We start from the raw sequence: 17,216 nt of genomic DNA, 5'->3' as shown, positions 1-17,216 counted from the left end.
CTGGACTAATGAAAGTTCACAGTGGGCAAGGCTACCCAGCACAATGCTGTGTGGTATCAAAGGATCAACAAAATGTCCTGTTTTTCCACATGTTCTAATTTAAGGCCGAAACATACTATATGCAAGATGGAAGATGATTTTGTCCGTTGTTGAATTTCAAAATGAGTCAATGAGTCAGTTAATTAATAACTCAATTAAGCGTTGCATTCTTAACGTTGCCACAAGAGGCAGTAAAGTGGGCATTAGTGTGCTTGTCTGCTTCTGTGGTGAGTTTTCTCTTTCAATTCAACTACTGTAATAGCGGAGCAAGAGTATGAAGAGAATATTGCTGAGCAAGTTAAAGTCAATATATTTAGAGCAACTTACATGAATAAAAACACATCCAGTTAAATGGCACAGACTTTTGAAGGTACTTCTGTTGCCCCCTTGAGTACTGAGGTCTGTTACCGCCACAAGAACGCACGTTAAGCATGTTAAACTGGACCACGTAGGCAATGTGTGGGCCAAGAGCTCGCATCTGCGTATGCGCACTCACGTAAAGTATGCTTCTAGCCATAGTGTGTCACAATCAGTTACAAGACAATAAGCCACGAGAACCAATGTCAAACCTAGCATGACAAGTTTGAAAAGTAAGCATTTCGGTAGGTTTTGACTAAAGCACTTTTGTTTTATGGACTTTTATGGTACTTGTTTGTGCCTTAAGGAGTTTGTCAACCCCTGGTCACTATACACGTTCCATTCATGGAAAAGCACAGTGTCAACATTCTGCTAATCATCTCTTTTGTGTTCTATTGAAGAAAGAAAGGCATACAGGCTTGGAGTGTTAGAAGGGTGAGTAAATAAAAACCATATTTTCATTTTTGGATGAACTGTTCCTTTAAAGGCAATAAAACAGTCAATGGCTCCCATGTGAAACAGCAGTGTTTCTTTCAAATCACCATTCAGTATAAATCCAGAGGATCCACCACACTTACATGGTGTACTCATTTAGACCAGTGTAAATCTTGTGTGTCTCTTGCAAGTTCTGAGGCAGCTTTTCCTATTGAACAATGCCTACCAGTGTGTTCAGACCCACTGGCCACACTGTTAATGCCTTCCAAGCACTAGGAGCGGGAACTAGGATGGGAGCTGACACAAAGCAGCTGTCTGAGAGAACTAGAATGGCAGGAAGTTCTGCCAACATCTGGTCCTTCTATTAGAGACCCTCGAGAACCAAAGCAGGTGACAGCAAGACACAGAAACAAGGACTACAAAGGTGAGTGGAAAAAAATTAATATAATTCTGTAATGGAATAATTGTTTTGTCATGTGGACTATGGCCACCAGGACTCAACACTCTAACCATTGGCCTAGGTAGCTGTCAAGTAATTGTTCAATAATGGTCAAGACATCAGAACATTGAGTTCTTTGTGTATTTAAGCATGGATGTGAAATGACTGGAAATGACTGGAGGTCACTTCCTCTCCTCTAACTCTGGTGGCACTATATGGGGATAAAGCTCAACACAGAGAAGCTCCTGTTATCAGCAGTAACCCGTGATGCCTTCAAATAAGAAGATGATGCTAAACAACCTAATGGAGATATGTGGGTCAGTGCCTGCAATTGAGAGAGTGATTGCATGTACTGTACATGGCCCTCTTGCCTCAATGTTAAATTTCCATACAATGACAGGTCTTAGATACAATGCTGTTAAGCTCCAAGAATGACCAGAAAATCAACATAAAAGTAGTCCATAGGACGTGTGCTGTATATTCCAAGACTTCTGAAGCCATACAATAGCTTTGTGACGAACAGACTTAATTTATCAAATTCGAGAACCGGATCAGTTTGATTCGAAAATGAATCATTCAGACTGATTTCACATATATGGTTAATGTTTATGTCGCTTTTTTAGTGTATTTTTTTTTTTTTTTTCATGTTTGGAACTGTGAACTATGTATGGAAAAGTCTTGCATGAAGATTCTTAAAATAGCTAATGTTTTGCTCCACAGAAGAAAAACTAATATGCGTTTGGAGCGACATGGGGTATTTTCTTTGCCTCAGAGTTTCTAAAGTGTCAAAGGTGTCCACAAACACACATAAACAGCAGTGAGGATTGTTTCAGTCCTTAGTGGGTGTCTGGTTGTGCTTGAGGGATGATGTTGACCCTGGCTGGCCCACCCGAGCAGGCAAAGACATCAATCTAATCTGAAGTGTTAAAGGAAATCCTGCTAGCATGCTGTTGTTCAAACAGAGTTCAGCACCCCGGAAAGTTATTCAACAGCTTTTATTTAACAAGAAGAGCAAAGGTGTTCCCTTTCAACTTCACCAATGTACTCTTACAATGTCACCCACCTGACACTGATTAAGTGACTTTGGGCTCTTGATCTGAGGCCAGTATTTCAGTATAATTTATACCTGTGACTGTGGATAAGAGAATCTGGTCCCAAATCAGTACAATGCAACATTTATCCCATGATCATTAACCACACATATGGATCATCTCAATAGGCCATTATGATAGCAGACTCAAACTTTCTAGAATAACTAGTGGAATTCAAAGAAATAAAATAAATTAAAAAAAAACACATATAAAATAGACTTTATAAGAATGATTTGAAGGCTACAGGGTTAGAATTGGGTAGTTGACAAGAAATAATTTGAGAGGTTCACATCCTGTAGTGGAACATGCTACACTCCAAAACTATTTTTAAACAGTATTCCTTTATAATCATTATGCATGCAACTTTTATGACCTCATATTATTTGAGAGACAACATGGCATATTTGACTATTTATCAGTTAATAAAAACAATTAAAAAAATCTTCCATACAATGACAGGTCTTAGAGACAATGCCGTTAAACTCCAAATAAGACCAAAAAATACACCAAAAAAAGCACCATAGTCTTCTGAAGCCACACAATAGTTTTGTGTGAGGACTGAATTGATCAGTTTGATTTCTGCAATCAGGACAGTGGCGTGCCATGCATTTACCTCTTCCTTAAATGATGCTCACAAACTCTAAAGCACAGACATGCATATGGATAGTCAAATGTTTATGATCTCACCAAATATTAATGTACAGTAGGCAGCTGACATAAAATACTGTTGGGAAGTGGACATGTCTTGTGTTGTGACATGCTATTCCATCTAAAACCATTTTAGATAGCATTTTTCTAATTAGTTTGCACCCATAATTAATTATAATATTTTATAATTATTATGCATCCAGCCTTTCTAAACTCATGACTACAATGACCATTTGTATTTAAAAAAATTAAACTGTCACACCGCAGAACCATTTAAAAGGAACTAGTGAAAGCAAAAATTGTTACAGGACCTAAGATAAATACATTCCCTTATATATTAATATAAATTTGAACATCAAATCCCAATCTTGACTAAAAAAAAAAGTCCCTGGACAGGTATCCATAAACTATCTGTATTTTCTTACTATTACACCAAATACAATAATACATAAAAACATGAAAGCAACAGGGCAGTAAAGCACCTAGACAGCAGCACATAATACACCTTATATTAACTGAAATATGATTGCACAGGTATCAAGACAGCATCACATTTAATGTGTAAGTGTGCAAGGTTTAATGCATAAGAGGAATTTCGGAGTCAGATCCACAAAGACACACAACCATCCCAACAATTTTGTTAACCCCACCATCAAGAAGCCACTGAAACTCACCCAGTATTCTGTCCTTTCTCCTGCCCATGCACATATCTGAGCTGAAGCCGTGAAAACCGTGGCTCACTTCAGTATTCTTCTGTGCAAAAGTGAGCTATTTGATCCCATAAGCCACAAAGAGAGAGAGAGAGAGAGAGAGAGAGAGAGAAAAGGAAAGCAAGCTCTTCTCTTCAAGAGCTTGCTTTCTCCTCTCCTGCCTCTGCCCTAGAAAGATACTCAAAAAAGTAGTTGGAAATAAAAGATAATCATAATGATGTGCTTCTCTTTTTAACCCATTTCAGGAGGACATTGAGCCCCTGTAGCAGGAATGTGACACGGAGAAGATAGAATAATTGGTGTTCACCAAACTGACAGACACATCCAAGTCAGAATGGAACTCCAGAGAGCAGCGAGTATGAAAGAATTGGAAAGAGGGAGGTCTGAGAGAGAAAGAGAGGGGGAGAGAGAGAGAGAGAGAGAGAGAGAGAGAGAGAGAGAGAGAGAGAGAGAGAGGGAGGGGGATGGTTGGACGACTGGTAGAGAACACGACATGACATGGGAATTTCATTCAGCCTGGACTTGGAATTTGCCTGTTATCTTTTGTTGGGAATTCTGCCCCAAGTCGCTATGAGAAATAGTATTTTTGTACACTTATACAAAAATATTACTATAAGTGAGAGCAGGGGTGAAAAACAGCTAGCTGACCATAACACAGTAGCCATCAAAATGTGTTTAAAAAGTCTACATTGAAAATCTGAAATTTAAAGTTATGTTTCACCCTGGAATTAAACGAGAAGTTTAAGGATTTTGGAATTAATAATAATAATAATAATAATAATAATAATAATATATATATATATATATATATATATATATATATATATATATATATATATATATATACATATGTGTGTGTGTGTGTGTGTGTGTGTGTGTGTGTGTGTGTGTGTGTAATATTAGGGCTGTCAATTAATTAAAATATTTTATCAAATTTATTACATGGTATGCTGATTAATTAATCGAATTAATCGCAATTGATCACATATATAAATATTTGCTAAGAAAGCCCCTTAAATAACAATAATTCAATATATAATGATTAAATACTTATAAATAGTTATATAGTTACATTTAAATAATTATACATAAAATACAGTATATATATATATATATATATATATATATATATATATATTACAAACAATTATACTATAGATAATTAAAATACATTACCTCGTAGCACATGAGTAAAGATTAAAAAAGATGCTAACACTTTACAATAAGGTTCTAATTGTTAACATTAGTTAACAACATTATTTTACATGAAATAACAATGAACAATAATTTAAAAGCTTTTATTAATCGTATTTAATGTTAATTTCAACATATTTAAAATCAAAAGTTGTGTTTGTTAACACTAGTTAATGCACTATGAAATAATATGAACTAACAATGAACAATTGTATTTTTATTAACTAATATTAACAAAGATTAATAAATGCTGTAAACAATATATTGTTCATTGATTGTTTATGATACCTAATGCATTAACTAATGTTATTGTAAAGTGTGTTACCAAAGACAATTCAAAAAGTGGCTTTAGTATGCAATATATTGTTTATTTCCATATTACTGAACATAAGCCTATCATTGGCCTACAGTTCACAGCAATCCATTTTGCGTTGAATTCGTCAATCTGTCCGAGAAAGATTTATTATGAGGGCTTGTCTATGGACGCGTCAATGCACACCTGCGTCAGACGCTTTTGGAGCATCTCTATTTTGTTGCGTCATAAACATACCGTTTTAGGTCGCTGTGTCAAGTTAAACATAGTTTGATATTTAGAAAAACACGTATTTGCGCTCCATCAAGCTGTTTGAACGCAAGAACGCGTTCTCTTGTTTTGTCTGCTGTCGGCGAGTATGATTTGTTTTCAGAAAAACCGCATTGCCCAAACAGCTGAAGTTTCGCTTACTGCCCCCTGGAGAAAACAGGTGGTACTTCAAGCTTGAATTGCTCAGATGGAAGGAATATACAGTATTTCTTATTATGGTCCGGGAACATTATTAATTGCGTCATTTTTTATATAATTAATCGCACTGAATTAACGCGTTAAATCGACAGCCCTAATATATATATATATATATATATATATATATATATATATATATATATATATACATATATATAATAAAATAAAGATAAGTTTTTGTATAAAATAAATATTTGTATTTTAATTTTTTTTTTTTTTTACTATTTCACTAATCAAATGCAAGCAAATTTTTGACATTGATTTTTGTACAAAATTTTAGCAAAGGCATGGATTAAGTGTCATCACAAGATGCTCTTTGGAACATTCTCAAATCATTGGATCATCAGGTTTTGCACAAACTTGCCAACTCCAGCATGCTGTCATTAAAGCAAAAGGAGGACATACCAAATCTAAGACAATTCAGAAATCCACATGATCACACAGGAAATTGACATGTTGTTATCGAATGTTCCGGCTCTGTAAAATTGGCACCAGTCTGCCGATTTAGGGGCCGTTTACACGACAACGTTTTCAACTAAAAACGGAAAACTTTTTATGCATCTTGGCTGTTCGTTTACACGACAACGTCGTTTTGGGGCCTGAAAACGCAAACTTTTGAAAACGGTTTCAAAGTGCAAGTTTTTGAAAACGATGCCGTTATCGTCTCCGTGTAAACACACAAAAACGCGAATTTGTGAACATGATGACGTCATGCACACACGTATTACGTGTTCAGTCTATAGGCATGGGCGAGTACTTCAAAACAATGCGCGAGACATTCAAAACTACAATGGCAGAATACAGGACTGTGTTTGTGCTGCTCAAGATTTTGAGTTTATTGACGCTTCTCCAGCAAAGTGTAGATTTACTGCATCACTACTACGATCAGCGATCGCCATCTTCATTGTTTTTATTCACCGCTCTGTGGAAGAATGCTTATTTGCGCAGGCGCGTAGTGTTTCTTTACAAATTGACATCGCCAACTACTGGCCTGGCATGCATAATACAGCGTTTTTAGTCGTTTTCATGGATCCGTGTGAATGGGGATCGTTTTGACAACGTTGTCGTCTGTACGCGAAACTTTTCAAAAACGCAAAGGAAAAACTTTTCCGTTTTCAGTACATCGTTGTCGTGTAAACGTACCCTTACTGACAAGCGGCGTCCTATATTTAACATCTTTACATCAGTTAAAATGTTTACCTTTTGCTGTAGTGCTACTGATAGTGTGTTGCATGAGCAGCCTCAGAGACATGAGTTCTGGTCCCACAGAAACCAGGAATTAATCACGCTCACATAAACAACAGTGAGCTTGATTAAGAGGTTGCATTTTCCCTCTAAAATCACTTTTTTACTCCTGTTGAAATATACATTCCTTTAGACTGTATTACAGTACATCATTTAAAAAATAAAAATACTACTTGTTTTACGTCTTGTGGACATTTCAGCCAGAACTGGAGCTCACACATGCCCATACGCTTAACCAGTGCTGGGTAGTAATGGATTACATGTAATATGGATTACATAATCAGATTAGAAAAATCAAGTTCTTGTAAATGGATTAAATTACATTTTAAAGAACTCGTAATCGGATTACAGTTTCTTTTTTATAGATTACATGATTACATATCAACAAGGCAATGGCAGTACATTGTTTATAATTATAATTCTCTTTTTTCAATCTTTTCAGTTTTTCATTCTAAATCACTACACCACTGATATACGTTCAGTAAGTCTTCATGTGTTTTCGGAAGAGAGGGGGAGGGTTGTGTGTATTGCACTTAGAACTGATACTCACTACTGGCCAGCCAGGTGAAGATGGAGCGGTCTCAGCATTTAACCACTGGATTTATAAAGATAATTTCATTTTTAAGAATGAAATTACACCAATGGTGTGCAGCTCACACATTGAATTTAATTGCTTTAAAGGATCTGGTGGATGCCATCTTTAAGGGTCCTGCCTGCAGGGTACACAATAGTTCAACTGCAAAATGTGCTGCAATATGAAACAAAGCCCATCGCTCTAATGTTGCTGCTGATGCCACTGCATGAAACTTGACAGAAAACTTGACAGAATTGTTGCTTGTGTGACTCGGTGGAACTTTGCTATTTTAAAATATTCTGCTCTTTTAGAATATTCTTGCTGTTCAAAAGAGAATATCTTGCACCTCAGCTTTGGAATAGGTGATGGACTATCAGTAAGCAGTAAGTGTTAAAAGTGTTTAAGTGGTTTTAGATGAAAGCTTTGACCTAGCAATGTCATTGCTGTTATATTTAATGTTTATTTCATTCATGCAATGTTAAATGCACTTTTAAAAAATGTCATAAAGAGCTCTTTTTGTGAGTCTCTTTTTGTTAGTAATAAAGAATGGAATACATTTTCTTCCTCTTTGTATTTTTATGTTAATATTATTATCCTACTTAAATGCATGTGATATAAAATAAAATAGAATTAGGTTGAAAGTAATCCAAAAGTAATCAGATTAGATTACCCCAAAAATATAATCTATGAGATTACATTACTGATGACATTTTTTGTCATGTAATTTGTAATCAGTACCGGATTACAATTCACAAGTAATCCACCCAGCACTACGCTTAACAGCATTTCCAGCTTTGGCCACTGGGGGCAGTGGTTTGCATTTCGGTAACTACAGACCGATTTCAGCTGAAGAACTTTTCATGCACTGCTGCTGAATTCACAGTCTGCAGAAATGTTTGAAACTTTTCACTTAATTTTGTTAGCTGGTATTTTGTCATTTAATTTGTAATAATGTTTTTACTTTATTTTGTTCAATTATAAAAACACAAAAACAGAAACATTTTCAGCAAATGTCTGGGCTTATATTTGAAAAAAAAAAAAAAATGCTTTTAGTACAAAACATGCAGTGCTTTTAGACCTGAGTTTGTCCTGGACAATGACCTTTGTGCTCACTCATTAAGTTGAATTTCTGTTGTTTTTATGGACTATAAAAGCCTTAGATAGTCTTTGGCCTGTCCCTCAGTGCCATCTTCCTCTAATCTGATAGGAAGATAGTCAGAACACTATGCATGGCACCATTCTAGTTGTCTGCCTGTGATAGAGACCATGAGCGTTTGATCTCTCAGGCTGTTCCTCTCTATCAGCTCCACCATCCATGAAGTCATCAAAGTCAGTTGTGTGTTTACAAATACAATAGACAACTCAAAAATGTAAATGCTTACAGGAAAGGTAAAGAATCCTGATGCAGAAAGGAAGGCACTCAGTCTGGTTGAAATCAAGCTAATGCATTGAAATCAGAACAAGTGTCTTCACGCCTAAAATGTAATCTGAGTCAATTTTGAGAAAGTAAAGTGATTTAAAAGTGTGTTAAATTTACTGAAGGGTCTAACAGGCTAGATTCCTTAATTATAGACTGTAAAACAACCAAAAGAAAAATTACTTGATTATGGTCAGTCATGGCATGTTGAGTCAAATATTTTTGTAAAATAACCCCTACCCCGTATAACTGACTGTTGTCCCAAGCAGCTGATTTCCTACATAGCTGTGCTAGTTTCTCTCTGCGGTCTCTTCCTTCTGACATAATATCATAATTTAAACTCGTATCAATATTTCATGTCCTTTTAAAGTTATTACATGCATTTTTAAAATTATTTTAATATGTTCCTTGAGGTTCATTTATAATATTCACAGTCATATATTTCTGCTGTTGTAGCCCATGTTCAATGTATCATGCTATTCTGCTCACTACAGTTGTACAGAGTGGTTATCTGAGTTACCGTAGCCTTTCTGTCAGCTCGAATCAGTCTGGCCATTCTCCTTTGACCTCTCTCATCAACAAGGTGTTTCTGCCTGCAGAACTGCCACTTACTAGATGTTTTTGATTTTTGTCACAATTTGGAGAAAACTCTAGAGACTATTGTGTGTGAAAATCCCAGGTGATCAGCAGTTACAGAAATAATCAAAGCAGCCCATATGGCACCAACAATCATGCCACTGTCGAAATCACTGACATCACGTTTTTCCCCATTCTGATGGTTGATGTGAACATTAACTGAACTCCTGACCTGTATCTGCATGATTTTATGCATTGCACTGCTGCCACGTGATTGGCTGATTAGATAGTCACATGAATAGGTAGGTGTACAGGTGTTCCTAATAAAGTGCTCAGTGAGTATATATTCCTTTTTCATATTGAATGAAAGTGCTTGAACAAAAGGAAACCCAGTGTTCACATATCTTATAAGAAATGTCCATTGAAAACCTGACCAGATAATGGTTGGTAACAAAGCTGTTGTGAATACAATTGCTACTAACAAATCGCGGTGCCATTGTGGAGCTCTGTACATTGCTCTTCACAACATGTTTAAAAACACTGCCATAGACTTACCAGTTAAAATTAATGGGGGTCGTCATGATTGTGAAAACCTCTTTTCCCCGGGAAGGTAATTAAGCATGACCACATGAGTGAATAAGAGCAGCGAGGAAGAGCAGCACTGTACCAGATGAGAACTGCAGATTGGAGAAGATTCTGAAGCCACATTTTGTAGCAGATTGCAGAGCTTCTGAAGTCCAGACTCACTCATGGAGATGATTTGATTAGTATGACTGTGCAAAAAGCTTTATGCAACTCTAGTGCATCGCAGAGAAAAAAAATCATGAGGACAACCTTTTAACGGCCAAAGAATATATCTAGTACAGGGCATAAATCTTAACAAATAGTTTGAGGTAAAAGGTTCTAAAAGGGATAGTTCACTCAAAAATGAAAATTCTGTCTTTTACTCACCTTCCTGCCATTCCAAATCCATATGGCTTTCTTTCTTCATTGGAACACAAAAGGAGATGTTAGGCAGAATGTTAGCCTCAGTCACCATTCACTTACAGTGTATCTTTTTTCTATACAATGAAAGTGAATGGTGACTAAGGCTAAAAGTTAGAAAGTCATACAGGTTTGAATAGACATGAAGGTGAGTACAGTAAATGATGACAGAATATTCATTTTTGGGTGAACTATCCCTTTAATCTCCCACATCTACTTACTATGTAGAAATGCCTTTAGGGTCTGTGCAATACACAGCTTAGTCAATTATATTTATTTTACATATCCTACCTCTTCTGCCATTACATTCCCTTGCTCTATCTGTATATATCAGATTGTATTTGCATATACATATATTTTTGTCTTACTGTATATTTTTATAGAAACTTTATATTCCATTTACTTATTTTTATTCTTTATTCTATTTTTTATGATCTCTGTCTTGTTGTTGTATTGTTTGTGCACTGGAAGCTTCTGTCACCAAGTCAAATTCCTTGTATGTGTAAGCATACTTGGCAAAAAAAGCTCATTCTGAAACTTCTGATTCTGAAACCAGTAAAAACAAACTGTATGGCTCAAAGCTGGACTGTCAGGTTATTGCAACCTGATGACTCACCAGCTTTGCAATTTAAAATGTTACTGATCTCTAATTTTTATTAACTGGATCAAGAACGTTCCATAATGGTGATGTTCTTTTTTTTTTTTTTTTTTTTTTTTTAAATAAATATAATGCAACAAACCACATTCTTCTCAACACCCCATCCCCCAGTTCTGGTCTTGTTGAAACAGGCATAAAGGTCTGCTGAAGTAGCACAATTCAGCTACCCATAGCCCAGACTCCGTGTGCAGGCCTTTACTGCCCTGCTGCCCAGAGTCAACAAACCAGGGCTAAAAGGGTGTGCCTGCATTTGACTGGTGGGTCAGCACTGGTGAAATGACAACATGAAGGTTGCATTAAACATATTGAATGGCACCAGCTAGCTCACCAAATGCATGCCTCTGCACGCACTGTTTCAGGAATATACAAATTTTTCTGTCTTGTAAATTAGCATTGGTATGAAAGTTTGTATTTGTGTAACACTGTATTTTTAAGTGCTCAAAAGGAGAAGCATATTTATCCATGCAATGAAAGTGAATGGTGACTGAGGCTAACATTCTGCTGAACAACTCCTTTTGTGATTATTTTTTAAATAAAATACATTAAAAATGTGTGATGTGTCTGTGTGATGCATAACAAATGCCTATTTTATGTAAAGTTTACTCTAGAAACTAAAGATTAAAATTTTTTAATGAGTAATTCATTGGATAAAAAAGATGAAATATGCTTACGAGGATTAAAAATTAAATGATCTTATAATGCGTTCTCTCATTCCAAGCTGAAACTACTGTAGGTTCAGAAAATACATTTGAGGTTAACCTACCTGGGCTATCCATTTTGCTTTCAGTGACAGTGATGAAAAGTGATTGTTCTTTACGGTAGCAAGATTTATTAGGATGCGGAGTACCCCCATACCTGAGGTGGATGTGAACAACCACAAGAACATATTTCCAGCTCAGTTAATACATAAATCTTCACAATAGTTTTTTCTGTACTTTGGAAACAAGGGCGAAATGTTTCATGTACTGTATTTTAAATGCTTCTGTAGCAGTGCTATAAACTATCAATTTGAAATGATTTGTAAAATTATTAAAGCATTCCTTAAATGTATAAAGCAAAATGTGGATCATATAGAAAAAAATAAAATAAAAAAAATACTGTCCAACAGAATACTTGGTGATAGATGCTATTCTGATCTCATGAAAGGCTGCCTGAACAATGCCCACCCAAGCATTTAAATGCCCTAATTGCTACTTTTCCAGCTGGCAGTGTCTGCTTTTACGTTAAATGCCCCGATGATGCTTTTCTCATTGATATTATATTACCTGAACAATTAAATCCCTCTCTCCAGGTGAATGGTAAGTAGAGCAATGCAATCATAGGAAAAAGATAAGAATATTGGCATTGAGACCACAGAATTCACTGTATATGCATTTAATTGGAATATATAACTATATCAGGGTCAGAAATTTAGGGAAACGTGGGGGCAAACAAATGCCCTCGTAATCTGATATTGTTCTTAATATATTTTATTATAGTACTAGTTATACACATTATGGCATACAATATGAATTAATGCTGATTTAATTATTACAGTATGAGGTAATCATTCTCAGTCTTGAGAATTTGTATTAATGAATCGATTAAATTGGAGTATTCAACAAACGGATTAGACACAGTTTGTTTTAAATTGTAAAAAAAAAAGAAAAAAAAAGAAAATAAAAATGCCCTCATAAAGGCAACAAATGCCCCAAATAATCAAATCCAGGGGGCACATACTGCTCCTTAATGTAAAACAAATTGACACCGAACTTATACAAAGAAAAAATAATTTACAAATGTATTTATATCTTTGGAAATATCAATAAGAGATAGATAAGCATAATTTAAAAGTAATTCAGAACTTAAAGCAGGATGTATGAATATTCAAAACAATGAAGAAAAACAGACAGACTAACATACAGTGCTGTGGAAAAAAATTTGCCCATATCCTGATTTCTTCTGTTTTTGTATATCTCATACCAAACTGTTTCAAAAATTCAAACAAAAAAACAAGGGAATCTGAGTAAACACAAAATACAGTTTTTCAATGACAATGTTATTTACTGAAGAAAAAAAGTTATCCAATACCAACTGGGTCTGTGTGAAAAGTATTTGCCCTTAGTTACCAAATCCTCAAATCTATGAAACTGCATTCATAATGGGGTTCAGCTGGACTAGACACACCTTGACCTGATTACTGCCAGCCCTGTTCAATCAAATCAACACCTAAATAGAACTTTTTCAGCAGCATGAAGTAAATGGTCTCACCCAGTAGCACACTATGCTAAGGTCGAAAGAAATACCAGAAATGAGGAAAAAGGTGATTGAAATACATCAGTCTGGGAAGGGTTACAAAGCTATTTCAAAGGCTCTGGGACTCCAAATAACCACAGTGAGAGCCATTATCTCCAAATGGAGAAAACTTGACAGTGGCACAGTAGTGAACCTTCCCTGAAGTGGCCGACCTTCCAAAATTCCTCCAAGAGCACAGCGACGACTCATCCAGGAAGTCACAAAAAAGCCAAGGACAACATGCAAAGGAACTGCAGGCCTCTACTGCATCAATAAATAAGTCACTGTTCATGACTCCACTATCAGAAAGACACTGGCCAAAAATGCCATCCATGGAAGAGTGGCGAGGCGAAAACCACTGCAAACCCAGAAGAACATTAATGCTCATCTGAATTTGGCCAAAACACACCTTGATGATCCTCAAACCTTTTGGGATAATGTTCTGTGGACCAATGAGTCGAAAGTGGAACTCTTTGGAAGATAGGGGTCCTGTTACATCTGGCATAAATCAAACACAGAATTACACAAAAAGAACATTATACCTTCAGCCAAGCATGGTGGTGGTAGTGTGATAGTGTGGGGATGCTTTGCTGCTTCAGGGCCAGGGCGACTTGCAATAATTGAGGGAAACATGAATTCTGCTCTCTATCAGAAAATCCTAAAGGAGAACGTCCGGTCATCAGTCCGTGAGTTGAAGCTCAAGCGCAACTGGATTATGCAGCAAGACAATGATCCAAAGCATAGGAGTAAGTCCACCTCTGAATGGCTCAAAAGAAGCAAAATTAAAGTTTTAGAGTGGCCTAGTCAAAGTCCTGATTTGAATCCGATCGAGATGCTGTGACAGAGCCTTAAACGGGCAGTTTATGCTCGAAAACCCTCCAATGTGGCTGAACTAAAGCAGTTTTGCAAAGAAGAGTGGGCCAAAATTCCACCACAGCGTTGTGAAAGACTGATCTCCAGTTATGTCAGGAAGCATTTGGCTGCAGTTTTTGCTGCTAAAGGTGGCACAACCAGCCATTATGTTTAAGGGGGCAGTCAGTTTTTCACATGTGTGGTATAGGAGTTGGATAAATTTTGCTTCAATAAAAAAATATATATACAGTACTGTGCAAAAGTTTTAGGCATTTGGGAGAAAATGTTGCACAGTGAGGATGTCTTCAAAAATAATGCCATAAATAATTTTCATATATCAATTAATGTCATACAAAGTCCAGTAAACATAAAAAGGCTAAATCAATATTTGGTGTGTCCACCTTTGCCTTCAAAACAGCATCCAATTCTCCAGGTACACCTGGACAACAGTTTTTCTTGGTTGTTGGCAGAGGATGTTCCAAGCTTCTTGGAGAAATTGCCACAGTTCTTCTATCTATTTAGGCTGTCTCAATTGCTTGATCAATGATGTTGAGATCTATTGTAAGGCCCCTTGTTCTTCTCCTATTCAAATCTATTTGCAAAGGGAATGTTGAAATCTATAACTGATATTTCCAACTGATACACTAAAAGCAGAATATATAAATGAACCATCTTATGACAAATGTTTGTTTTTTTGTTGTTGTGAAAAATATAATGCACCTAAGACTTTTACACAGTACTTTATATATATTTGAAAACTGTATTTAGTGTTTACTCAGGTTGCCTTTGTTTTATGTAATATCTTGTTTGAAGATACACAAAAACAGAAGAAATCAGGATGGGGGGCAAATACTTTTCAACAGCACTGTAACACAGTTATGTCTGGAGTTATTTTAATAGTGCTTGATGTTTGGTGTCCTGCTCTGGTTGCCTGCGACAGTGTGTGTGTTAACACAGAGTTGACAGTACAGTCAGAGTGCATTAGCCCGAAGTGCCCTAAACTCTTCTGTCCAAGAAGCTTACCAGGGAACCATTAATAATCCTTTTGTGGATAACAAAAATATGAATTCAATGGAGCTAGCATTAAAAAATAATACCTCTGTAGAATGGGGTTCAAAAGTCAGGAGTGCCATCACAAAACAGCTTCTAATTTGCATTTTCATGTTTTAATTTAAATAAAATCCATTACATACTGCATAATTTGCATAACATTTTGAATAAAAAGTTGAATTTGAATTTGGTTTGAATTGAACTATTTGAGAACGTTTCAAAGAGCATCTTGTGTTCTTCAATAAGCAAGGAAATTTTATCTTTTTACAAAGGAGTTAAAATGGTCAATGGGCAGCAAAAGGGCTGATGATAAAATTTGACCATGTGACTCATAAGATTGAGAAATCTGAGCAAAGCAAAAGTACTTAAAAAGCAGGCAAAATAAATGTGTTCAGCAATTCACATTAAAAAGTTCAGCCTTTGTTTTCACTGAAGTTGAACTCTGTCTAAGTCATTAGTACGGATTACCACCTCCTCTTAACCAAGGCCGGAAAATTTGAATCCCCATCAAATTCTACTCTTGGGATAACCTCTCTAGGTATTTTGTGTAACCAAAAGAGCAAGACATGAATGAATCAAGTGAGGCACAACAAGGATATTAAATGCCTCTGCCTAGGAGAAAGGGGACAAAAGGAAAATAATATTGCAGTTTTCCAAGATCCACATAAAGTAGAAAGCATGTATTGAACACCTAATTCAGTTTGACCATGTGTGCCAAATCCTAGCCTTTTTGCCAGATCTGCTTTTCATGAGGTTTTCAGACTACTTCATCGCTAAGTGAACATTTAGTATCCATAGATGGCATTCAACATTCATGCTATTGTAAAATCCTGGATCAGAGCCATTGAACTGCAAACACCAACCTATTACCTTAAACATCAGTTGAGGTAAAGAGTGCATGTCATCTTCTAGGTGAGTCCATTATCCAGAAATATTGAGACTTAATGTGAAAAGTAACATGAATGTTTTATTATTCACTATAATACTACACTGCAGTTCCTGACTTAGTAAAGACTAATATAGCACTTTTCTTGAATGGAGGCTAAATAGAGCACCTCGGCCTCCTGTTAAACAATACAAGATAAATTAAATGAGTGAAAATGTTTGAAGCTGCCCTGAAAGACAACAAAGGACCTCATTCTCCATGGGTCAAATCATCATAAGGTTCACAGATATTAGAGAGAGTTAGCAGCTAAGGAATGACCAGGCTACTTTTGAGATGCACTTTTCCAGTTACCCATTTGTTCTTCCCCATGTTTACATAGGGGTAAAACAAGAATCCTTAACGCCAGTTCAAAAATTAATCAGCCTTCTAACCATTTCAGTTCCACCGGCTGTTTCTCCCTACAATCCAAAACTATAATGTATATTTCCTACGCATAGTAGCAAATTAACATATGTATCTTGACAGCTCGACAGACTAAAGGCAAGGGTATACTTCACATTTCAACATGCTGCTCCATCTCGCACACGGTTGACCACTCAGCCTTTCAAAGTTTACTCTTTTGACTGCAAGCCCATGTGGACGCGCTTAACGCATGCACACTGCAACTACTTTGTGATGGTCTTTTAGTACAGACTAAGTCAGCTGCATGCACCAGCGACGCACAAAGATGCGGACAGTCAACGTGTCAACAAAAACTAGGCTGCATGCAGAAAACCAAAGTATACATTGAACTTAAAGGCTCGGGTATACTTTGTTTTGTTGTGTGGTTCCGTTCGATGCATGCACATGTTTTGTGACACTCATTAGACAGTTAATGCCAATAGATGACGTGCATGGACGTGACTGCACACAGTCAGTGTGTGCAGACTGTGCCTGTGCCAAAATTTACATCACACACACTGTGCACAGTATGTACCGGCAGATAGAAAACTGAAGGATACTTTGG

The 17,216-nt window shown here is 36.3% G+C and overlaps 1 protein-coding gene across 3 annotated transcripts in view; it reads right to left on the bottom strand.

Moving 5' to 3' along the window:
* The window catches only part of LOC127410914 (protein eva-1 homolog A-like), a 32,229-nt gene extending 22,077 nt beyond the window's left edge, over positions 1-10,152 (bottom strand). The window contains exon 1 of one of the 3 annotated variants that reach the window (XM_051646162.1): positions 10,062-10,152. Coding sequence is in view for 1 of the 3 variants with exons in the window: in XM_051646163.1 (XP_051502123.1) it covers positions 3,684-3,717 (34 nt within the window). In the remaining 2 variants the exon portion in view is untranslated. Of the gene's footprint in view, positions 1-3,683; positions 4,058-10,061 lie in introns of those variants that run through there. The other 2 variants (XM_051646163.1, XM_051646161.1) reach the window with 2 other exon arrangements.
* Between the last annotated feature and the right edge of the window lie 7,064 nt (positions 10,153-17,216).

This window comes from Myxocyprinus asiaticus, chromosome 20, assembly GCF_019703515.2.
Source record: "Myxocyprinus asiaticus isolate MX2 ecotype Aquarium Trade chromosome 20, UBuf_Myxa_2, whole genome shotgun sequence".
Classification (NCBI taxonomy): Eukaryota; Metazoa; Chordata; class Actinopteri; order Cypriniformes; family Catostomidae; genus Myxocyprinus; species Myxocyprinus asiaticus.
This window is presented reverse-complemented; position numbering and strand designations above follow the sequence as displayed.